This window comes from Electrophorus electricus, chromosome 7 (genome assembly GCF_041902795.1).
Source record: "Electrophorus electricus isolate QZ-2024a chromosome 7, ASM4190279v1, whole genome shotgun sequence".
In the NCBI taxonomy this organism is placed as follows: domain Eukaryota; kingdom Metazoa; phylum Chordata; class Actinopteri; order Gymnotiformes; family Gymnotidae; genus Electrophorus; species Electrophorus electricus.
In genome coordinates, this window is record NC_137503.1 from 24,601,582 (window position 1) to 24,626,362 (window position 24,781).

The following is a 24,781-nucleotide window of genomic DNA, read 5'->3' on the forward strand; positions in this document are numbered from 1 at the left end:
CTCATTTATTATCTTGTTTTTGACCAATGAATAAGTGGCTGCTTGATCAACAGACAATCTCTCCCCCCTTTCTCTCTCTCTCTCTCTCTCTCTCTCTCCCCCTGTCTTTCTGAAGCACCCAACTGATCTACAAATTTCGGTTGTCTCTTCTTTCGTTAGCGGGCAGTCACCTGACAGCATACAAAGTGCTCAAGTAATAATTTCTTATCTCATTTTTATTAATGACTATAACCCCTGAGGTTAATTCATTGCGCTGCTACGGGGAGAGACGGGCCGCAGCGAAGGGAACTTTTGCGTGTCGTACCCCGACGATAGCTCGATCCTTTTTCTCCACCGCCTCCACTGACGCGCGGAAAGATAATTACAGGGATCACAGAGGGAACGTCTGGGGCGGCTCCGCCGTGTTCCCCCTCTGACCCGCCCCCACCACGCCGTGGGCGGGCCATGATGGAGGCCCCGCCCCACAGCCGTTGCTTTTTCCCCAGCAGAGCAGCAGCGCAGCACCCTCGGTTAATGAGGTTCTGCCGCGGCTCGCGATGGATACGAAGGCCCGGGCTATTCATTTCCACGCAGCTCAGACATTAGTGAGGCTGCACGCATCATTACGCCACGAGGAAGCGTCAGGCCGAAAGTAATTAAACAGAGCTGCATGATAATAGGAAGCCCACCGAGCGAGCTGATGTAGGAATCCGACTATGATCTTTTTGTGATAATCTCTCTCTTTTCTCTTCCCGACGCTCGATCTTGCTCTCTTGCTCTTTTTCTCCCTCTGTCTCTCCCTCTTGTTTCTCTCTCCTTTTCTCTCTCTCTCTATCTCTCTCTCTCTTTCTATTCACTCTTTTTCTGTCTTCTCTGTCTCCTCTTTCTCTCTTTCTTTTGCTTTGTCATTTGGGCAGAGCTCTTATGAATCTCAGCGTCGTAATCCCAAGCTGCTCGGGAGAAGATGACCTCAGGGTCAGCCTTACACAGGCCTTATCAGCTCCTGCTGCCACAAAGTCCCAGCGTCACAACTGAATATGCAAGCAGAACAAGCCAATGTCCTCTCTGATAGGAGACACACACACACACACACACCCAGCCATTAAATGTCCACCTCCCCATGGGCGGACGTACAGACGGGACCATCCTGCCCCCATCATGGCAGCGTTTGGGAGCGTCTTCGGTTCCGGTCTGCCGACAGTGTCGGTTGCCAAATCCCACGCTGAGTGATGTTTGGATAGCGGTGTTCTGAGAGCTGTGGGACCCCTTCGCTGTTCCGCTCGGCGTAACCCGACCACAGCTGCTGCCCTCCACCCCACCAGCTCGGGGAGTCATTAACACGTTAATTTACTTGGGGGGGGGGGGGGGGTTTCGGAAGGAATTCGGCAGAACTCCTGCATCCGCTGACGCTGTCTTGCTGTTACCACTGGTAATGAGCAGTGCATTGTGGGTTAGCAAGGGAGAGAGATGGAGGTGCATTGTGGGATTGCCTGGGGAGAGACAGAGAGAGGGGGCGGAGGCAGAGGCAGTCGGACCGTTAACGCTTTCCCCCCGAGTGACCCGTGCCAGGGCTCTCTTCGCCTCCTGCCTCGTGCACTCGTGAGATCTGAGCGTGTTGCTATGCACCAGTGTCCGCGGTCTGACCGCATTACGCTGCCCTAACCATCCGGGCAGGAAATGGGACCCACACCAAAAACGAGAGGCCTCCACTGCTCAGAAAACAAACGGACTGTAATATCCTCCCTCTGTGCGGTTCTGCCGAGCGGCTGCCTCTTGCTCGTCTGCGCCAGCCTGCCCCCCAGGCACAGAGCGCTGTTCCCGGGCAGATTTCTCCTTCGCACCGAGCCGGAGCGAAGGGAGAATGCGCCGGCAGCCGGCGTCTACCCCCTGTGCCTCCCCTCCCACCCTCCTTCTCTCTCCCTCTTTTTTCCTCTCTCTTGCTTTCCCTTTTTCGCTTTCCTCTTTTTCTCTCCCTCATGCACACACCTCTCTGCAGCGAGAGGCGGGGGCCCTTCCTATGCCTGGATGCGCCAGCAAATGAGCTGAGTCCAGGAGCAGCAGTGCTGTATCCAAGCCTAGCGCTCCGCCTGGGCCCCTGCACGCCGGGCTGGGACAGGAGCTTCCATTAGCTGAGCCTTGTTAAAGCATCTTAGCCATCACAGCCAGTGAAGAACTCCGCTGCTTCAAAGAAAAGACCTAAAAAGAGGCTTTTACTTAAGCTTTTTGGAGTAATATGGAAGCCTGTTAAGTACATTTCTGTACAAGCAACTCAGAAGAGTTGCTATATTGAGATACAATGAGTTGCCAAAGCATTAGGTAGATTATAGGCTACCAGTCCTGTTTTGGTCAGTTCTGTGTACTCTGTATACTTTTTGCCTTGCTGTGGCAGGTGATATATATAAATTTACATTTACAGCATTTAGCACTTATAAAAGTGCTTTGTAATTTCCTCATAGAAAACATCCTAGCCAGTAGAGTAGGTTAGAGTCCAATATACCAATGATCTAGAATACTGTAGAAATACAGGGATCAGTGCTGATACCTAGAAGTACAAAATACATAAGCTCTATCTGTGACATTCAGAGGCTTAAGCACGACACAGGGACGAGACACGTTGAAACAGACATAGTTTCAAACACGATAAGACAGACTTTTATACACACGCAACAATGACACACATCAAGGATCAGGTGTGAAACATGAGAGGGCGTGGCAATACAGGCGAACACACACACACACACACAGAGACATTTGGGGGGGAGGGGCCGTACCGTGACAGTGCCCCAACCCACCCCCCCCCACACACACACACACAACGGCACAACTCCTGGTGCGCCAGCCTATCAGGCAGCGGCCCCGAGACCAACAGAAAGGGGCAAGGCAAGGGGACCAGACAACCCACCATGGGCCAGCGCGAGCAGGACTGCAGGGGGAGGACAGGGACCAGGGACGCACACACGGACGCACACACGGAACAAAGCAATCGGTACATTCAACATAATCGGGACAGGCACGGTGACAGGGACAGGCACGTGAACAACACACAAAGGATTGTGTGTTCCAGTCCGGAAAAGGAGGAAGGAAGTCCCCCAGCCAGTCCCCCAGTCATCGGCTGGGTCGGAGACCGACCAGCCTCGGGGGGGTTGTCCTTCGCCGTCTTTGGTAGCGGCGGCTGTTCTGCTTTTGGCGCATGCGCCTCGGGAAGCGCACCGGATATATCGTCTGCTTCTGGTGCAGGCACTGGTGCCGCTGCCTTTTTGCCTCTACGAGGCTTAGGCATAGGCGCATGCACCCTGGGGCTCTTCGCCTTAGGGGGCGGAGTGTCCTCCTCTGGCGACAACACCTCCTTCCAAGTCACCCGGGGCAGCTCGCTTGCTCCAGGGCGGCGTGCCCTGGGCAGAGCCTTGGGAGCTGGGGGCTCGTCGTTCTCGGAGCCGGTAATGTCGCTTTGAGAGGGAAGATCTCCATGAGGGACCTCCTCCACCTCCATTGCAGGGTCCTCCTCACGAACGGACCCCCTGTCCGACCGCAGACTGACGTCGCTGTACTCCCCACACTCCACATAGCCTTTATATTCTTCCAGGTAGGGGTCGTAGGACCCAGTGGAGTCCACCTCTGAGTGCCGGTTCTCGTAGTCCAGCTGGTCTCCGTAGGACCCAGCGGAGTCCACCTCCGAGTGATGGTTCTCGTAGTCCGGCTGGTCTCTGTAGGACTCAGCAGACAATGACACACAACAAGGAACAGGTGTGAAACACGAGAGGGCGTGGCAATACAGACAAACACACACACACACGGAGACGTTTGGGGGGGCGGGGGGGCGGGGGTACCGTGACACTATTTTCAAGAATGATAAGTGCAATAAACAATAAGTGCTAGAGTTTGTTAGTCAACATCAGTGTAATAAGCAATACTCTACAATAAGCACTAATTTAGTTAGTCAATAAAGCAGCAGGGTATATATTGTGTGCAGATATACGTTAACGAACATATATATTTATTTCTCAGTCTCTTTATTAGAATACAACCAGAAAATACAGGAATTTTGAATGCAGTTTAAAAACCATTTATAGGCTACAGTGGTAAGTGTTTAGTGTGACCTCCCATATACATGAACAACAGCAGAAAAATCTAAAGAACTCTGGGACGTGCTGAAAGAAGCCTGGTATAATATACCAGTCCCCCATAAAAGTTCCAGATGTGTTTGGTGGCTAATGAGGTTGTGCTAAATACTGTCATTTGCCTGTAGAAGCCATTTTGTTTTGAAAATTTTGTTCATTTTGTTTCGTGTACATATTTCCTGTATTTTCAGTTTGTATGTTAATAAAGAGACTGAGAAATAATTATATGTGGTCATTATACCATTGCTAAAACTAATGGTGGCCTAAGACCTTTGCAGAGTAATATATATTTCTCTTTTTTTTAAATGTACATAGACCCCCCCCAGGTACACCTATACTGTAGGTGTCATATTCTACAAAAATAGTTATTCAGTGTATTCAGACTATAATTCAATAATTAATATTAATAATATTAGTTATTCAGTTATGCTATTAAGATGGAAATCTTTGTTTGCCCCTGTCGGTTACCAGTAGGTGTCAGCTGCCATGACAGGGTAGCACATTGTATGCTAAGCAGAAATCTCGACTAGTTCACTGTCAAAACTGCTTTGTGTTCATCCTTTGGCCTCCAGCAGGTCCAGCAAGGCCTGCGGACGTGATCCTCTCTGTAGGAGAAAACAGTGTCACCTCCTCCCCTCTGACTCTCTCTCTCACACACACACACACACACACACACACAGCTCTCAACAGGCTGCCATGGCCTAGGGTCTGCCCATACACCCCTAATGAATGAGCCCATTACAGTCCAGCTCTGCTGATGAGCTTTTGAGAGCATTTTTAAATGGCAATCGTAATCAATCAGGGCTTGTTTAATTACAGTATGTCATGGCAGTACTGCCGGGTGCTCTTGATCGTGAGTATGTAATTGTTTGGAGAAAAGCTTAGTCCTGGGTCCATTAGACCACAGATGAAAGCATTCGGCCATGCTCCGTGTTAATCACGCCCCCCACCCCTCCAAAAGAGTCTTGTACCAAATTTACTTTATTAACAGTCCCGCTCTGATGGGTTTTATGTACACTTTCCTGTGTTTAGAGTGTTGATGGAATGGTCGGATTTGCATAGACGCTGGTGTGTAAACAGCTCTCGCCGAGCTCACGGGCCGAGGACGCGCCGAGTGAGACGCTCCTCTCCCCGCTCCGTGTGCTACTTCTCCTCAGCCGAGCTCTCTTTCATGTGCCTCCCCGAGCTGAGCACGAACCTGCCTCTCCAACCTCCCCCAACCCCCACCCCCAAACCTCATTTTGGCTCCCATTGTTCTGAGCTATGTGTGGCAGTGATAAGAAAATGAAGGTATTGGACATCTTCAAAGAGATCTTGGAGGAAAATGGCTCCTCTGTCAAAGAAAGAAGACAAACATTGAAGCAATTTGGATGAAATCATTGCGAGAAGGCTGAGAAAACACCACCTGAGAGAGAACGAGACAATCCTGTAGCACTAAAAGGAGGAACTCCAATAGAAGTGTCTACACTTCTTCTATTAATATTAGAAAAAAAAACGAAACTGTACCAGCAGTAGAAAAACCATTGTCCAGTTATCAAAGGAGAGCTTTACCATTATAATGAGAAATGTTATGCTCTTAGAGGAGTATTTACTCTTGGTGTCATATTTGCCTTTGATAGTCTTAACTTGTATAAAAGCTTTAATCGGTCCATGTTAGTTTGTTTGAGCGCAGGTCTGACAAATTCCACAGTACCTTCCACGCCTCATTTATCATTATGCAGAAAATCACTCACCACCACCCCTGTATGGAAAACAATTTCTTACACTGTCACTCTGTGACTAGTGCACAGCGTGCGCGAGGAGGAGAAGGTATCAGTTTTGACAGGTCCCTGCACCCCAGAGGGAAGAGAATCAGTTGGCCCCATTACATGTCAGTCCCCACAGACACGCATTGGCAAGCCACGGTCGTAGCCAATCGCCTTCTTGCAGCTAATTGTGCTCGCTCGTGCTCAGCGGCTCTCCAGCTCGACAGTCGGCGGCCTGGCAGACAGGCCATCCGCGCACGTCCGATTCCGGACCCCTTCTGCTGCGAATGCTGTTGTGGGGTCTATTTTTTGCTTCTTTTCAGCATCCGTTGACCTCCCCGATTCCCCCGTCTTGTCTGGTGAGGGTTGTCGGTTGCGCGATCGACAGGGGATCTGATGTCCCGATGCGGGCGGGTTGTCCCCCGGCAAACGTGACAGGTCGACGGCCCCCGTCCCCCACAAACCGCAGCAGTCAGCGGAGACGACTGGCTGCTTTTATTACCCAGCCGTAATCATTTGGTTCTCTCTCTGCCGCCGCGGTAATCAGAAAGATCATACGGACAAAGAGAAACCGCGAGAAAGAGTGAGGGACTTCTCTTTTACACATGTGCACAGATGAACAGATGCACAGATGAACCCCTGCCTTTGACGCAGCATCGTTCCAATCTCCAGCTTGTCTGGGGAGATTTTAAGACCCCTGCATTGCACGTCACACTCTGCATTAGGATCCGGCCATGTCCTGACGGTTGTCGGATGCAGACCGAGCGCCTCTCTATCATTGTTACCGGAGGAGGTGGTCTAATGTACTGTGCATGTTATTACAAATGCGATATTAATCCCTAAGCCCGGCTCTATCACAACAGGCACAAACAGTGCGCAGTTTATTTGAAGTGCATGCATGCGTGTTTTCCACGGGTGTGCAAGTGTGTTTGGATTAAGATTCTGCTTCTTTTTTTTTTTTTTTTTTTTTTTTTTTTTAAGTACCATGCCTGGTTTTTAAAAGACTGATTAGATAATGAAGTCTGTTGGAGTGAAGAGTAGACGCACATTGCTTATTATTAGCGCCTTGTCGCCTAAACCACCTGTAATAACTCCCATGTAATATCTCCTAGTTTCCTTGTCTCCCCGACCTGCCATGTTTAAGTACCGTCATGTACTCTGTCATCCGTCAGGCTAATTATGTTCGCGGACGCACACAATCCTGTAACCTGGTTCTGACCCATGCCAACACAGAAAACCTCCCTTCCCCAACGTGTTATCAACCAGCCATTACTCTGCAGAGACCTGGTAGAGGTTGCCGAAGCAATTATCACCGATCTGCTCCGCACGCCATCTTGGGAGCGTCACGACGCGCAGGGCCCCCGTGGTCTGCAGGAGGTTCAGCAGCCCCCCCTGCCGTAACAAGCCTTGCGGCTCCTCCACCTGGCGTGGAGGTCAAAATGCACATGGGACATCCCGCCACCCCACCCACACGCCGCACCATCCAAAGCAGCACTCCCAATCCCCCATTGTACACTCCACAACACACCGCACCACCCATCCCACTAACCACACACCCCACTACACCATGATCCCCACTCTGCCTTTCCGTTCCTCTTTATTTTTAAGGGGGTGGGGGGGCAGACCTCCGAATGCCCCGCCTTACTCCTCCCAGCCCCTGAGCACTGACCTGCCTGCCAGGCGGGTGTGCGGAGTGTATTTTGGTAAGATCAATGATGAATGTCTGAGCGCATTATAGTGAGCAAAAAACAATTATGCTCTTAGCTGGGCGAGTTGGCTTTTACCCCACGCGATCAATCCAGGCACGACGGAGCTGAGAGCTAAGGGCCACATAATGAATTGTTATCAAGTGAAGGAAAAGCATCTCCGCAGACGCCAATACAAATTAGCCGACACCACCAGAGTGAGGCCGAAATGCGCAGGTGCCTGTGCAGGACGAGACAGTATCGCTCTACGTGGTTGGTACTAATCCAGCAATACAGTTTACTGTTGAGCTTGTGTGTGTGTGTGTGTGTGTGTGTCTGTATTGCACACACCAGCTGTTAACCTTAGGCGATTCTTGTCAAATGAAGTAAACTCTGGCAATAGTTTCAAGTTTCAAGTTTGGTTTATTTGTCACATACATAGTCATACACAGTATAACTCGCAGTGAAATGGTTGAGTGCTCTGTCCAATCTGAGGAAAAAGAAAAACAGGGGTGCATAGAGAAATATATTCTATATATATACAAAAATATATTAACAATGTATGTACAATATATGTATATTATGTTTATATACACAATGTACAATGTATATATGATATGTATATATGTATGTACACAATGTACAGTCCCATCTTGTAATTGACAACTCAGTGTGAAAAAATCCAGTTCTCCGGAGGCTTGTAACGTATCTGTTACAAGCCTGTAACATGTCTGTAACATATCAAGTGAGGGCGCTAGAGAGCACTTCCCACTGCGCTCCCTCTTCTTGTGTTGGCAAAGGAGTAGTTGGAATGCATTTAATGTTGAGCCCCCCAACTCCCTCCCCCCACCCCCACCCCCCCTAGGTATGCCATGTTTTGAACTGCCAGGTGGGTCTTTAGGTTTATCTCACTCAAGCTCCCTGACTGCGCGAGTGTGTTAGATAAAGGACTGGCCAGCCTGAGAGAACAGGCGTGTAGTGAGGGAGAGCGACAGAAAGCCTCCCTCTTTGAGCGCACGGAGCTCTGTTACCACCATACCACAAAGAAGCCAATTTTCCTCGACAGCTAAGTGCCTTCTCAAATGTGAAAGTGGAAAATTGGACCTGGTGTGTTGTTTGGGAATCAGAGTAGTGGCGATGAAAGCACGAACATTAACTTGTTCTGCACTTGCTGCAGCTGTGGGAATTCTACCGTTTGTCAGCAAAAGTGTTATTGCTGCATCGCATTGATTTATGGATCGCAGGGCTTTGGAAACATATGGCTAGCCTTAGACAATGCTAAAGACCACTAAAGATCGTCATTGGTAAGTTCTGTCTGATGGGGTGGGTGGTTTAACCTTTTGCCCCATAGATTATCACTCCTTCCTCTCACCCTGTGAGACATTTTACTGAAACAAGAAGTGCCTCATCATCCAGCGGGCAGGTGGGGGGGGCTTGTGAGGGGGTTGGGGTGGATGTAATCTAGCAGGTTTCCTGGTCATAAACCACAGATCTAATCATCAGAACACTGGCCTAATCTGGAGTGTGAAAATTCCTGAAACTGTTCCTAGAGGATTAAACTGATGTACCTAGAGGATTAATCTGACTTCTTAAAATATACATGTGGTACGTTTAACACTATGAATCTTATCATGAATCTTTCATTTCTTATAGCCTGCATAGACCCACATTCCTAGTATCGTATAGTATCGTATTCCTTAATGTATGTGATTAGAAATCCATCCATGTCATTAATGTGCAGGCAATATCAAAACATTTTCCAATTCAAGGCTTTATTTAATAGTTATTGTTATAAATGATGATTATTGTTATTTTTATTAACAATAATAATAATAATAATTGGCTATATGATGATACTTTGTACCCTACATCAAATTTGCACAAGGCATGTCACTTAATGTCATTGTCTTTTAATCAACCTTCAGTAAGATCAACCTTCATGTGACACCACATCCTGACCCTGCTACAGTCTGGCCCACTACAGGTCTAGAGCCAGGGCCAAGATAGAAACACAGTGCCGGTTCCAGTGCTCAAAACCATCGTCTTCCCCTCGTTTGCATTTCAAAAAGGCAGTACAAGCTTTTCATTACTGAAAAAAAAAAAAAAAAAAAAAAAAGGTTTTCAAATTTGTTTTATGTCATGCAAATATTTAATACCCCTACCAATTTGCAAATTATCTGTAAACTCATTTACAGTATAACCCTGACTTCATGTATCATTATGAATCATAATTGTGGCTCCCTTCTTACACAGAAACATTTTTTTCATATATGCAGCCTTTCATGCACCTGCGACTTTGAACACATGTAGACCTTATGCCATATAACTTAATGTCAGATATTCAAAATCCTCACATGCACAACCTGTGGAAATGAGTCGTCTTCCTGTACATTTTCTTTATTGTCAACACTGTTTATTACCTTTGGATTACATAGGCTATATTATAATTGAAAGTGATCACAGTCAACCCAAATTAAAAGGGCAGAAACCAATGAAATAGCTGATATGTGTTGAATGACTAATGACTTTGAAAGTATGAATAGTCTGCATGTGTAAATGTTCATTGCAGTTTCTGACAGGGTGCAATGAACAGCTCTAGGATTTTTTTGTTCGCATCCATGTTGAGTGCAGTTTTTAGTGGCTTACAAAGTTAACCATGAGCATGCTTTAGTTAAGTTCAGTCTGACTTCGATCAGTGAGATTTAAAGCAGCTGTTCTGGAACCGATAACTCTGGGTATGTTAAGTTAGGTCAACTTAGAGATTCAATTTAAAGTTTGTTAAACTCACTTTCTGAAATACGCCCTCAGCAGAGCAGAACCCACCCCCCACAGTGCTTTGTTTGTAATGAAAGTTCATAGAGCACTGAAATGAAGTCACCGGTTGCAAATACATTCTTACAAATTATGTGACAAATGGTATGACCGCCTGTGCTTTGTGTAGTAGATGCACTAAAGCCTGAAAATTTTATGTTATCACCTGTCTGCCTGTGGTTAAGTGTCTAGAGTATTATGTGCTTAAAAGACCCCAGCTGGCTATTATTTAAATACAAACAAATACTAGTAATTCCAAATATGTCAAAAACTGCTGTAAATACAGTGCTTTCTCCTGCCTGTATACTAAACAGAAATGTTTATGCTTATTCTATTACAAAGTATTGAAATGACAGCAAAACTGATAAACAACACCAGCATAACAAATTACACAGTATCACATTTGAACTAATTCCACGTTAGGAATAGCCAAGCAACTGTAAAATCCGACATGCATGTCTCAGACCTTCTCAGAGAAAAACTCTCCAAAACTCCCATACTCTCCATACTCCTCTTTCAGTAACAGACACAGGAGCTGAGGACTTCGTAAGGGGGTCTGTCGAGGACCTCGAGTCTGATTTCAAAGGTAAAAAGGTTCATTTAGCGAGCTAACGAGAGAACCTGCAGTGTGGCACTCCCCATGTCTCGCTCTGAGCCATGAGGCCTCACTCACCCTAATGCACTGCGTCTAATTCAGATGAAGAGCTGGCTGGAGGCAGCCCAAGGAGCTCCACACTGAAAATTGGTTTCTTTTTTTTTTGGGGGGGGGGGGGGGGGGGGTGAATATGGGTTTATTTCATTCAGAATGGAAAATGGCTTCCTCACTCAAGACATTTGTAACATTGTAAGAATAATGTCATAGTGAACTGGAATGGGCTGTTATTCCTGGGGATCGTTCAGTGCAGAGAGAAGCATGACAGATCATTATTTTATCAACCTGGTCCTTCTGGAATGAACGGCCAACCACAAAGTTACAGAGGTTCTGATGCCAAAGCACCGTAAAGCGTGAATTGTAAGATTTTAGGCAAACTCCTGTGATCCGATGCGAATCTAAAATGCGCTGTAATACTGAGGCTTTATACTCACTTCCTCTCTCAGGGTTTGTAAATAAACAAGCAGTGTTTGTTAGTAAGCAGTATAAATCATCAATAACTAGCTTTCCAAGTAAAGGTTTTTGTGTATATGTGACTAACATTCCCTCATTTCTCAGGTATTTACACCACCATAGCCATAACAGTTGTGCTTCTTGTCTTATGATGGAGTCATATAAAATTGCCAAACCTCTTCCATGTCCCACAAACGCTCCCAGTCAGCATAGGGTCATGCACTGTAAAAACTAAGCACCGCTTTCCCCTAAATGGTTGTTTGCTCTCAGGAGCTTGTGAAGTGCGCGCGCACATGTTGAGAACAGCAGCAGCTGGCGACCCAAAGGTTCCCTGCGGTGGAAACCGTAAAAGCCACCCAGAGAGAGGTCCGGCCCACCTGACGGGGGAGTCGAGAACTCACGAGCCCTCAGTCCCATAGCTACGTCCTGACACCCTGTCACCACACACAGACTCTCATGCAGCAGAAGTAGGAAAGACAAATCAGGTCATCAAGTGGGCTTCAGAAGCAAGGTAGTCGATGAACGAATCAATGAACGCATAAACACGGTCATTTTAAACCAAAATATGATCAAATAAAATATTTTCCTACAGTCAGTAGTTTAAACTGCTGGCAAGTATTTTATTCCCCAAAGAATGTAAAGACCAAGCCCCTTAACAAAAAAATTCCCCAGACTTACTCAGACTTAATATTTTCAACCATGTACTGAACATATTTGATGGAAAAAGTGGTGAGAGGCATTTTCTGCACCAAGATGGGACAGCCAATCATTTGCTGTCAGTCAAGGACCTCAGCTTCCTTAAGTAGAGTTGTCAGACACCAAGGATGGCATTTGTGCTCATAGCCTTGCTACAGCAATTTGTTTGTCCTCCTTTCTTTTCATTTTCATCTCCATTTATTTTGTTTTCTTGTCTTTGGTGGACAAACCTGTAAAATTAGTAGTTCGCCAAGCATGTCCATATGTGAAAACATCTTCACCACTTCATGGACAAAAATCACATAAATACTCGTCAGATATGACGTCTAGTTTTTTTTGGCTCTGGGAAACTTAAGTATTCCAGCATAGCTCAAGTTACTGAAGACAGAAGAGTATCAAATGACACTTTTTGCCCCACGGTATACCAAGCAATAATGTCATAACCTCTTGACCAGTTTGGGATAAACATTTCTGCAAACACTCAATCACTTCCATGCAGTTACCAGTAGTTAGTTGGTGCTAAATGCCAGGGAATGCAAGGCACCATTTTTGAAACGCTGCCGATGGTAATTACATCGCCCAGGGAAATTGCTGTGGTGTTTGTGCTCACGGGCGCAGTACACTGAAGCCCCTCTGCCTGTGACTCACCCTGCTATCACCTCTGCTATCCCATTAGCATCAAATCCATACTGTTCTGCCCTGTGATGGCAGTCCACAACAAACATTCTATATGCACGCACGCGCACACACAAACGTGCGAATGCAGCCGGACACACAGGCAGGCAGCCAGCCATTACATGTCATGGGGAAAACACCCAGTCTTATCTGTTGGAATGCTGTACCAACAGAGATGGCTTAAATTCCACCAGGCTCCCCAATACATTAGCTCCTTCTCAGAGTAGACTGAATTACTTGGTGTTTTTAAATAAACATATTAAAGATTTAGACCAGTAATTGAGACTGCAGACACTAAAGAATGAGCAGGCTTAAGTGTGTGATGTAACTTTAAGATACTTGCATTAAGATCAATCATTGCTCCCAGACTTAACCTCAATTATTTAGCGTCTCCTTAGAAACCCTCCATGCATTATTCACGCGCATGAATTCTAATTTTAGTTTTCCGTTTGGGAACGGCATGGCAGATATGCGCTGTATGTCTGTGATGGCTCGTGTTCGAGTCTGTGTGTGTGTGAGAGAGGAAGCTTGTATGTGCACACATTTGAGAGTGAGTGTGTGTGTGTGTGTGTGTGTGTGTGTGTGTGTGTGAAGGCCCTCCATTACATCCCCAGCACTGTATTTGCAATCCACAAATTGGGTTTACATTTACACAACACAGTGGGGAGGAGATAGCATCAGGTAACCAGAAGAGCCACCTGTATCATGTGCCTCGTGCCATAATCCTTCTTCCCTATGCCATAAAAAGCACACATGCGGTATCACTCTGTGTGTGTGTGTGTGTGTGTGTGTGTGTGTGTGTGTGTGCGCGCGCGGGTGTGTGCGTGTGAATCCTGTGCCCTATGCTGGCTGAAAGCCATGTGTTACTGAGTCAAAGTAGCTGGTTGTCTTCCTGCACCAACCATAGCAGGGCAGTATCTGGGTCGCCACCCATCACATGGGGGCGTGGCCTTATGACTCAGCGCGGAGACAGATTGCACGCACCCAGAAGCCTGCTGCTGTTCGCGCTGCCTCTGTCGCCGCCGAAGGGAGGAAGTGGCTCATTCTTTTTTGCAAATGAGGGCAAGACCTTGAGGTATTCCAGGAATCCTAAAGCACTTCCTTCCGTTCGCTGTGGCTCGGTGTTTATCTAGCGGCCGAGCTGGAGACGGATTCCCAAATTGCTTGCCATATGTGCAGTTAATTGAACTGCTGAATCGATAAGGGCTGGAGATACAGGCCTGCCGCACAGACGCTTCCGCCCGCCCCCCTTTCCCCAGATGAGAGGGGATATGTAAATTTCCCAGCCAGAGCAGTGCTTTCGGAATGGCGGCTTCGGATTAGTAGCCTCACCACAGCACATGTGCTTAACAGAGATCTTTTCTGCTGTTGGGGTGAGTTGTTTTTTTTTTTCTTCATTCAGACTGCACTGTGACGTCCGCAAGTATGTCCATTGCCTTTCTTTACCCAGTACTAACACAGACACTTAAGGCTATAATCCATTCTCTGAATTCAATCAGACACCACAAATTACTCTGCTTCTGTAAAATAACTGGTGTAGCACACAAGGCTCGGATGACTAGGATTTAAAAACTCACACAGGCACACATATACGCACTGCTCCTTCTTTGAGCTTTCATTTTATGTATTGTATTATGTATTCGTATTTACATGAATTCTCAGTGGTGACAGTGCCTCCCACTGCCACACCTCAAACTAGCGAATCCACTTTTATACCCAGTCTCATTCTGTCTCTTCCATCAGAAGCCTCTTGGCCTCTGGTGCATGCCTCCTGTTCTGGATTTACTTGGTTAATTGAGTGAAGGCTTGGTGGCTTGTGGAGTGGCACTGATTTAGTGGGCTGATGCTGCCTTGCGTTCCCGAGCCAGAGTGGCGCTGGCGCTCCTCATCCTTATCGCTCTTCGTTCAAGCTCTGGCGCTCCTCATCCTCATCACCCGGAGCTGATGTTCCGACACCTGGGTACTCGGCATGAACAAACGGCTCTGTCCACCTCTGACCCCCCACCCCCTTCCGTCCCATATTCAATGTCTCCTTCCAGATCCCCAAACGCATATCTACAGACAGTCCACTCCCTACCTCAATCAAGGACTTTTCTTTGACAGTTTTTTTGTGATTTCAATAAAACAGCATCTTACTGCGCCGATGAAAATGGTAGACTGTTGTTAGTCTTTAGGAGATAATGAATGTGTTGTTCTGATATTGTGTGTGTGTGTGTGTGTGTGTGTGTGTGTGTGTGTGTGTGTGTGTGTGTGTGTGTGTTTTCTAGCTTGCTGGTTTCATCTATGCCTGTTACGTGGTGAAACTCATTTCAGAAGAAGAGGACAGCTGTAAGTATAAGTTTGCATTCCAGCTGTTTCTCTGTATATTAATCTTTTTTTTCTCATACAAAATCACTACGTGAGTTTGTAATGAATTCAGTGTTTAGTATTGTGTTTATCCCAAAACAAAACTTCTCCAAGAGATTTACATATAAAATTCCAATACCATTTACAAATAATAAATCCATATTCCTATGTTTATGTACAAAAGTATATACAGTATCCAATGTACCATTGTATTCCCACTGCCCACTGTTATATATTCCCACTGTTCAAATTAAAAACATCGCTGATGTTGTGGAAGTTGTTTGAGGCTTCAGCATCTTGCCGAACTACCGTTAGCATGGATATGGATACAGAGAGAGCTGTGTGAAAAAGAAAATTCTTCTGTGAGACAGAATGAAGCGAAATGCTGTCACCTGATGTTCAGTGCTTACCACTCAACCAAGGTAAGCACTATAAGGTAGTACTGTAAGTTAGCTTAGCAGGACAGGCCACCCTGGGGCGGCTTAGTTATTATCCTAACTAGCTAGCATGTGTACCTAGTGTTACATAATAAATGGGGCGAAATATAGCTAGTTGGCGTCTTCTAAAATCCGCTAAATCTGTCATTTTAGAGAAACTCGCTTCACCCAGTTAGCACGACGCATGACTGTGATTGGCAAAAACGCTGGCCAATCAACTGGCCTGAACGGACCAACGACCGGCCAATCAACTTGCCAGCATCCTTTTTTACTGGTCCATCGGTCCATTGCTTATCTCCTGATATACTTACTGGAATAATAAAACATCGGCATAGACATCTCTCTTAGTGCCAGATCTTTAGCCTAGTTACAGTGCCCAACAAACATTTAGATTTAGACATTGCTGAATTTAAAAGATTGCTTTTATCGATCCCGAACTGCCAGCTTGTGGCCATGTGTTTTAAAGGCGAGTAATGGGAAATGGTCTCATTTGTTATATTCAGACACCGTGCTCTGCCCCGCTGCAATCACCATCCCTTTAAGAGACATGAATAGTCGGCGCCCTATTTCGACAAGATTAGAAAGCAAAATAATTAGGTCAGACGTTTGCGTTGTGCTAATGTGATATATAATTAATGTTTATTGCTTTGAGACATTTTGTAACTTGGGCTGGTGTTGACATTGTTGCTGGAATTTTGTGTTGAGGAACACAGAAAGGAAAGCCTTGGTAAGCAAGACAAGCACATCAGATCAATAGTACCCCTCTCAGTCCAATTCCTATTCTTTCGTCCTTGTCTCTCACTTATCACCAAGCAACAGAGCAAGAGAAGGAGAGTGCGATCGAGACAGATAGAGTGTGTGTGTGTGTGTATTTCAGTGTGTCGCTGAAGGTCTGTATTTGTGCGGGTAATTCAGGCATGGTCTTTGATGCTCCACTTGGTTGACCATGCTAACCTAGTCGGGCCCTCTCACTGCAATACCCTGTGTCATAATCAGGACCATTATGCCTCACTCTGGGTGCAATTAGGAACAGCCTTGTTCGGACGTGCCGTTTTTACACTACACTAAATGACTCCACACTGGGATCAGGAGTGGAGCCCCATAGCCCAAAATGGCTATTGTGCCTTAATAAAAGTGGTCAGTGTGCATGTGGATTGTGAGGTCATCACGCTAGCCGTGGTGAGCAGTTTTCTATAATGCACTGCACAGCCATGAACAAAAACAGGACCAATCAGTGGTGTTTTATTTCATTCACAAAACTGTTTCAAACCTTAACTGCCTTAACTGAGAAATTCTCTTTTTGATGGGTAAACGAATTTTGTAAACGGATGCCAAAATTTCTGCACACAACTAGCCTCTTCAGAGAGTATTATTCATACGCATGAAACTGCTGCAAAAAAAGATCTTCTTTTGCATAGTATCTTAGGTTGTCTGATGAACTTGCCTGTATATAGCCTACAAAATCCAGTTACCTCAAGTTGCAAATAAAATCTTTCGCTCTTGTACAAACAGGCTCTAATTCAATCAGCAGACATTATGCTCACTGCTGAGTAATGCAGCACGTGTCTTCATCAGTGATGTGGGGGGGGGGGGATTCTAGGAAATGTGCGTAATTGAAAAGCTCCTTCCTCAGTTAGCGAGAGGTTCATTGGCTGCTGGGTGCCACTGCTGGGGTTGGTGTGTGCACGTCTGCCGAGTGATTATGCCTGTCGAGGGGATATCAGGATGCTTTGATTACCTGCACGAGGGATTGTTGGGGCTGCGGGAAATTTGGCCCTCTGCACTGGAATAATGTTGTCGGGGAGGCTTTGGCGTTCCCTGACGAATGCCAGTAATATTGACGGTTTGATCCCCGAGGCATGCAGGAACACTAATCTGGCAGCCATATTGGCCATTATAGCTCTAATTAATATAGTACATGAAGTACCTCTACAGAGGTAATGAACACCTCAAACCAATCAACATGCGCACTGCATAATTACTGCTACTATCAAGGGTAATGTCCCAGGGTCCATTTAAAGAAAGGACAGTATTTAAAAGGATTCCGCCCCCGAGACCAAAACCAGGCAAGAGAGCCGGTGGGGTGGAGGTGGGGCCTAGGGGATTGTGGGGCTGGCCTCATCGGGAGGACAGGGAGTGGCTGCTGGTTTAGCCAAGGTGCAGGGAAGTGTCTTTGCTCATGTAAGGAAATTAGGAGGCACGCCTCCCCATGGGGATACGCCATTGGGTTTGTGGCTGCACGGAGGCGGGGTCCCTGGAAGCAATTAGCGTCACGCCGCGCGCTACTTACGACTCTCAGAGACACGGGAATGGCACAGGCGGAAGACAAAGCTCTCCGACTCCAGCTGCTGTGCAGTGCCGAGGCCTGGGTCACCTCCAGCCCCGCGTCAGACCTCTCGATCATTGCCAGAAGCTGCCATTTTAGTGGAATCGATGTTAGAAGTCCATTTGTTGAGGTGGAGGAGGTGAAGGCATTTATATTTGAATGTTAATAGTGTAGCTTAAGGCCTCAGGCCTGCACACTGTCCTCATGCCCACAGCCATTAGTGCATGGTATCTGTTTTTTGTTTTTTTTACTTCATTATTGAAGTAGTGATCCCAGTATTTGCCATTAGCTTGGCAAGGCCAGCCAGGGGGCATTTAGCCATTAGAAGGGTCTGAGCTATTTGCTACGTTAAAAGAAAAGGGAGGGAGGCAGAAATGTAAAAGCATTCGCTTTCCTTCAGCATGCTTTATAACATTTAGCTCACAGAATAATGCACTATAAGACTCATCTATTCATCAGATACTTGCTGCATGGATTTAGCCTGCAGACGTGATGCCTTATAAGCCTGCCTGTCCATTCTATCCTCACACCGTGTTGTGCTGTCTTTACTCTGGCATGTCTCGCTTCTGGTTCGTTAAGTGCATCGCCATGCACAGACAGTACAGATGCCATGCTTATGACTGTGCTGCTGTCGAACGCGACGGAAAGAGAAACCGCCCGCACCAGACTGGCCATCAGCTACGGTGCCGGCTGCCTCTGAACCGTAGAGCTCTCCGGATGGATCGGCTGGCATGAGTTGTAAGGCTGACCTCTGCAGGCCCCTCGATAACGCTGATCAAAACACAACGTTCCAAATGCACAACAGGGCCCAAGATGGACTGTAGGGTTTCGGGGGGGGTTGTATGCCCTCCCCCAGAAATATATATAAATATATCATCGTCTTTAATCTTTGCTTCTCTTCCTGTTTAAAATATGCTAGAGAGCCACTCTGCTAATTCTGCCCCTTATCTCCGGCGTTCATTTGTGCGGGAAGCTGGCCTTTTGCTGGGGACGCGCTGGATCCTTATCGCTCTGTAGTACCTCAGTGTCTTTGTGGAAAGGCCAGATATGGGCAGCTAAGGGGTGGGCTGGGCCGTGAAACAGCTGGCCGGCAGGGGGCCGAGAAGCCTGTGGCTAATCCTGCTGCTAGGCGGTACTTTAGGGCGTCCGCTAATCCAGCGGACCATGGTCCGACAGCTCCTCGCCACTGATATCACCCTCTTCCAGCCCCGCCGAGGGCCCCAGCCATCGAGCGGCCGCTCCTCGGGATTATTACACAGATGGATACACATGGATGCAAATACACACAAACGTTCACTAACACGCGCTTGTGCTCAAACACACACACACACACACACACACACATAGGGATAAATGGTTAGATGAAATATTATTCATATAGTAATCCTCAGTCTTTCTCTTTCTCTCTGTCTCTTTGTCTCTTTCTTTTTCTGTTTTCATTTGTCATGCATTTGCTTCCAGTTGATTTTATAGGTGGGTTCGACTCCTATGGTTACCAAGGACCACAGAAGACATCTCATTTGCAACTACAACCAATGTATATGTAAGTACTGGAAACACCAGTCCACTGCTACAAACCTGATCAAGTTCCTAAAATAGTCCTTTGTTGATACTCTCCCGTTTCCTCGTCTAGTGCCAGCAAAAATCCCAAAGCATGCAGAGACCCCAGGGTTATTCTACTGGTTCCAGTGTTTTGATTTCAGCTGGGTAGAAAATCCAGCTACTGAGTACATGTGTCCATGGGGATACAATAAGCTTGGCTGTGGTCTCCAGCTTGCTGCCTTTTCTTGCTGATCCGCCTCCAGACTCGTGTATCGCCTTGTTCTGAGTCACTGTTGCTGTGTCTGGGTGCGGAATGCTCGCTGCTTTCCTCCCCAGACACAAATTGGGCGTAGTGAGCTACCGGTGGAGTGGGCAATGAGAGGCAGACGGCAGAAGAGACAGCAGAATAAAACCCCTCAGAGGTCCGCTGCTCACCGTACAGTCCGAGGAAAATAATATCGCCGTCGGTCTACCTCAGATAACGGTCTGGGTCAACTTGGAGGGGTGAGAGTGTTTGCTCAGTGTTCGTCGACAGCTTAAAAGTTTATGAGGACTTGGTTTGATGCGCAGAGGTGGGCTCGCTTAGTCCCTGGGGAGATTTGAAAGGATTTGGCTTATTGACACTGACGTGCCAGTGATGGGTATATGTACACTGGGTCTTCTCCAGTCTATAGTGTGCCCAATTATCGCAGAGAGAAAAACAGACCACAGCACTCCTGAGCTGAAGCTGTCTTTGTTTATTTCCAGAGAACTGGTTGATTAAATAGTGCTTTCGAATAAGGCATGGGATGTCTTTGATGGCTTGCTGGGAACACTGGAAATGAGACTGCAGTAGCAAAAGCCGTTTTTGTGGAAAAAGCACATCGTGGCAGCTCGTTGTCCTTGACGAAGGATGCACCAACTTTCTAATGTAACGCAGACAGTGTAAATTCCACGGCTTGCATCACCCAGTCACCCTTGTGAAAGTAGTGCCATGGTGGCACAGCCCATCTGATATGGAAACACATGGCAGGTGCTCAGAATGTGCCTGCCGCCAGGCTTGGCACAGAAACGACACTGATGGCATTCAACCGTCCTCAGCCTAGGCATTCCCTGCCGTCCCCTTCAGGGAGGAGGAAGGGGCACGGCTGAACCTGGCCTGCCTGGTGCCACCCTGGAGCCCTGCCAGGAAACGCGGAGTAGGATGGGATGGGTCCATATGGCGTTAGAGAGGGGTGGGTGCGTGATGGCTCACCTTCGGGTTCAGCGGGGCCTGCCTGAGGAGAGTGCCTGAGGGGCTGACTCGGGCCGGGCTCTCATTTCGAACCGGGGCGTGAGCTGGCAGGGGCAAGGCAGCGGTGAAGATCAATCAGTCAAAAAGCCAAGGACCCCACGCCCAGGCGGACGTAGAGAGAAAAGCATACTGTGAGTTGTAGTTGCATGTGGGTAGTGCCAAGATGCTCAAATTGAGCATCTGGGTAAAGTCCAGCATAAGGCCGTTTGGGAATGATGGACGTTTCAGATGATTTCTCCGTTCCTTTCCTGTGCTTCCTACTCAAGGAGAGACAGCTTTAGCACATGTCAGGCGATGTCTGGATTGTGACGATATACCCGTGATTACTCATCCTGTTCACATTTGTATAAGTGTTTTGTTATTTAAGCTGCATGTCTTGTCCCACATTCATAGTCTGTCAGTATTCTGTATTTTTCTTACAAATATGGCTGGTAGAATCCTACTTTTTTGTGTCATGGGTGTCTTGCCTTTGCAAATGTCAAACTCCCTCTCAAATTCAAAACCTTTGCCAGTTATTACCATCTGTGTACACAGCACATTTTACTTCAGCCTATAGAGCAATCTGACTGTGCGTTTTATGTTGTTCATTTTATGATGTAAAAGTTGAGCAAAACACTGGAATACAGGAAAGGTCATGAATGCCGAAATTAGACTGAATGGGAGAAAGACAAGCAAATGAGCAAAACCAAATGCAAATGGAACAAGGTTTAAGTGCAATTAGAAGACAATGCAGAAAAATAGCTCATGCTACCTATCATTGGGGACAAAGGCTAGAAATATCTCAGACCCTGAATCTGAAATTTGTGCTCGCCCATTGTATTGGTCTTAATGAGGTATTTTATTTGTTGTACTGACTGTAAGACAGGTATTTGTTGCAGCCCTTCTGCATATCATTTGAGCTTGCTTTGAAAACCAAACTCTTGTGGAAACTAATCCTTTAATGCCCTTATTTTTCTGTTCTTGTCTTTTCTCCCCAGGTCAAAATAACAAGGAAAACTGCCTTATAAACCAATCAAATAGAGAACTGCTGTTTTAACATTTTGTCTTTTTACGTAAATGTCTTAATATGATAGTGTCTTATGAACTGTCAAAGGAACATGAAACATGGCACTTTAACCTTAAAGGCTGGAACCGACCCACTGGACTTCCTTTGTCTCAGCCTAGCGCTTCCTGTCTGGTGCCTTGCTGGAGAGCTGGCCTGGGTCCTGCCTCCCAGCAGGCACAAGGGAGCCCCCCTGTGGCGGAGGTGCTGTCTGCAGGCATCCTGCTCCACTCTCCGGCAGCGGCGTCCTCCCCACGCATGACAGCCAAAGCAAAAGGGTGATACTGGACGAGCAGAGTACAGATCGCCGTGGATATCCGGAAAAAAGAGTGAAAAGGATGAGAGCCTTTTCGCACAAAGCTGACTCGCCTCGCGCTGGACAGTGTCACTGTGTTCTGGTTCTGACCACACTAGAAATACTCCTTACATAAAGAATGTTCAATAACCAGTCGGCCTTGGCTTTAGTCACCTGACATAGTGTTGAAGGATTGATAGCGTGAATTAACAAGAAGAATCATATGTGTGCGTTTACATATGGTTATTCCAGTGGGTTTGGGATGCCATGGCATCAAGGGGTTAATTCCGTATGCGTTAAATAACTGTATCCCAAATTGTTTTCATGTGTATTATGGGTGTATTTGTCTTGAAAGTGCCAAGAACAGTTGCGAGAAAATCAATATCAGAAGATTCATAAATCAGAAGATTCGTATTTTCAGACGTCCAAAATCTCACTTCACCCCTTGAAAGTCATCTTCAGATTGACTGTATTTGTTTGCATGAGGTGTCATGTAGCATATTAATCTGTAAGAGCAGGAAATAGCCCAGCCTAGGCCGAACAGCTGCCCTTTCTACAGCTGTCTTTAGCTCCTAAAGTTTATGTGAATATTGTGCTTTTTCTAAGAAAGTGTTCAGTCTTGTTAAGAAGAAAAATGAAGAGAAAACTAATGTACCTTCTTTCTATTCAAAGCTTTTTTAACATGTGTGCCAGTGTTCACTCTTTTCTAGTAGACTAAAATTTTATGTTGTGACAGTGGGACTTTCTTTTTAAATGTATATAGATGCAGGGGAAACCTTGGCAAAAAACGACAAAAAAGCTGTACCGTTTCAGTAGTATGATGTGAAAGGGTGTGTGTGTGTGTGCGTGTGTGTGTTGTGGCTGAAACATGCTTTGCCACTATCACATGAACCTATGAGCAAGCATAGGTTGGCCTCCATGCCTGCTCTTCAGGACGGTGGCCTCACCCCCATCAACAGTAAACTAGCAGCATTTGTTTGTCGATTACTGTTATACAAACAAATCGTTTACAATACGAGGGTTTTTTTTGGGGGGGGGGGATTCTTCACCAATAGAAGTGTGCATATGGACTTCTGTGTAGGCTACTATTAAGACATCAATACAAAGAAATGAGTTTCTTTTTTAAGTGAATTTTCTATTCCCCATAATATCTCAAGATCTTTCATGTCAAAATAAGCTGTAAGATGGTGCATGGAAGTGTGGAATATTTACATTTCGGTCATGCTATTACGTCCAACTGGGAGAGAGAAGGACACACGAGACCTAGCGCCCACTTCCTGTTTGAAAACAGACCATGACCTAAGTAGTTCTCCACTGTGCAGTTGCCTCAGAATCTCATAAATGTCCATAGAAATGTTCGGATGCACGTATGGATGGAAATCTGCGCTGTATGGGATCTATGTGGAAAGTGCCTGATCCAGTGTCCTGTTAACATTCCAGTCAATAATAACCTGTGCTTCTCCTTACAGTTGGCTGGTTAGTAAATCGGTCCATGTGGGCATATTTTGTCACACCCCTCGTGAGTGGTGCTGGCAAAGCCACAGAGCTTTGGTGATTAATAACGATGTTGCAGCCCCACCACTTTTCAGGCCTTATTGGCTAATAATTCCCCACAGTCGTCTTTCATGGTTGCAAAGTTTTCCCCCGATGCTCCAGGTCGAGTGTGAATATGCTAGCTGCTAGTCTGAATTAGTGTACTTAAAAGAGATGACAGTGAGCGTTGTGACAGTATTTAGGATTTTGCCTTTGAAATGACGTTACAGCAATAGAGAGTAACCATTGTGTAACTTGGAGGGTGAATTTACAGTATTTGCTGATTTATTACTGGTCTGATTAGCTCCCACGCGAGCCTGACTTCTGCACTGGACGGTTTCTCCTCAGAGACTTCTGTAAATATATCTCTGTTTCAGACATCATGGTGCTGGATTAGTCCTAACATGCTGATACTGTTGCAGGACGGCATGTAGGCAAAAAACAAAAAAACAACAACAAAAAAAAACCTGCTCGTTCTCGCTCTACTGGCTGAACCCAGTCATGTGTTGTGTGGGGTTTGCCCTGTATCAGTAATATTTGCAGCGCTGCTCTTGGGTGCTGCTCAGTGTTTAGATAATGGAGACTGAGCTCAGCTCGAGTGAGAGTTCTCCAGATGGAAACAGATTGGCTGATCCTTCTGCATGATGCTTCTGTCTGGTTTATATGGAAACCGTCCTGACAAGCTGCTGTTTACTGTCCCAAGTTGTAAATAAAAAATGTTTCTGAAACCTGCAGAAATTTCTTTGTGAAATATACAAAATGTGTACGAGAACGTCCTGTGTTTAATGAATCTAGGTTTCGAGGAATGCCTTCCCAATAGTATATAGGAAGGTGTGTTCATTCTGTTTCGATCCAGTGGTGAAGATGACGTCTGTGATGCTCTATTACAGTTAATACACATCCTCGAGGAGTTCCTAGGGCAGAGGCTCCCAGTTCAGACCTCAGGGACCCTGTAGCCATTCTGTGTTTATATGACAGATCCAGCTCCTAACATACCCGAGGCAGGTCATGGGCAGTCTCCTGCCCGTGATGGACTGGCTCAGGTGTTTTAGAGGTGGGACAGAGTGAGGACTGGTACAGGCTTGAGGCCTTTGGCTACTGCGCTGGGATTTTCCGCACTAAGGGACCTTTCAGGCTGTAATGATTGGGTTCAGTGCTGACTTTGACTTTTGA

General features: G+C 46.4%; 1 protein-coding gene across 4 annotated transcripts in view; it reads left to right on the plus strand.

Annotated features, from left to right (window-relative positions):
• nkain2 (sodium/potassium transporting ATPase interacting 2) overlaps positions 1-24,336 on the plus strand; it is a 99,028-nt gene extending 74,692 nt beyond the window's left edge. For 3 of the 4 annotated variants that reach the window (XM_081717446.1, XM_081717447.1, XM_081717444.1), the window contains 3 exons: positions 15,082-15,142; positions 19,385-19,466; positions 21,716-24,336. In XM_081717446.1, the coding sequence (XP_081573572.1) occupies positions 15,082-15,142; positions 19,385-19,466; positions 21,716-21,725 (153 nt within the window). In that variant the 3' untranslated portion in view covers positions 21,726-24,336. Of the gene's footprint in view, positions 1-15,081; positions 15,143-19,384; positions 19,471-21,715 lie in introns of those variants that run through there. The other variant, XM_081717445.1, reaches the window with a different exon arrangement.
• The last annotated feature ends 445 nt before the right edge of the window (positions 24,337-24,781 follow it).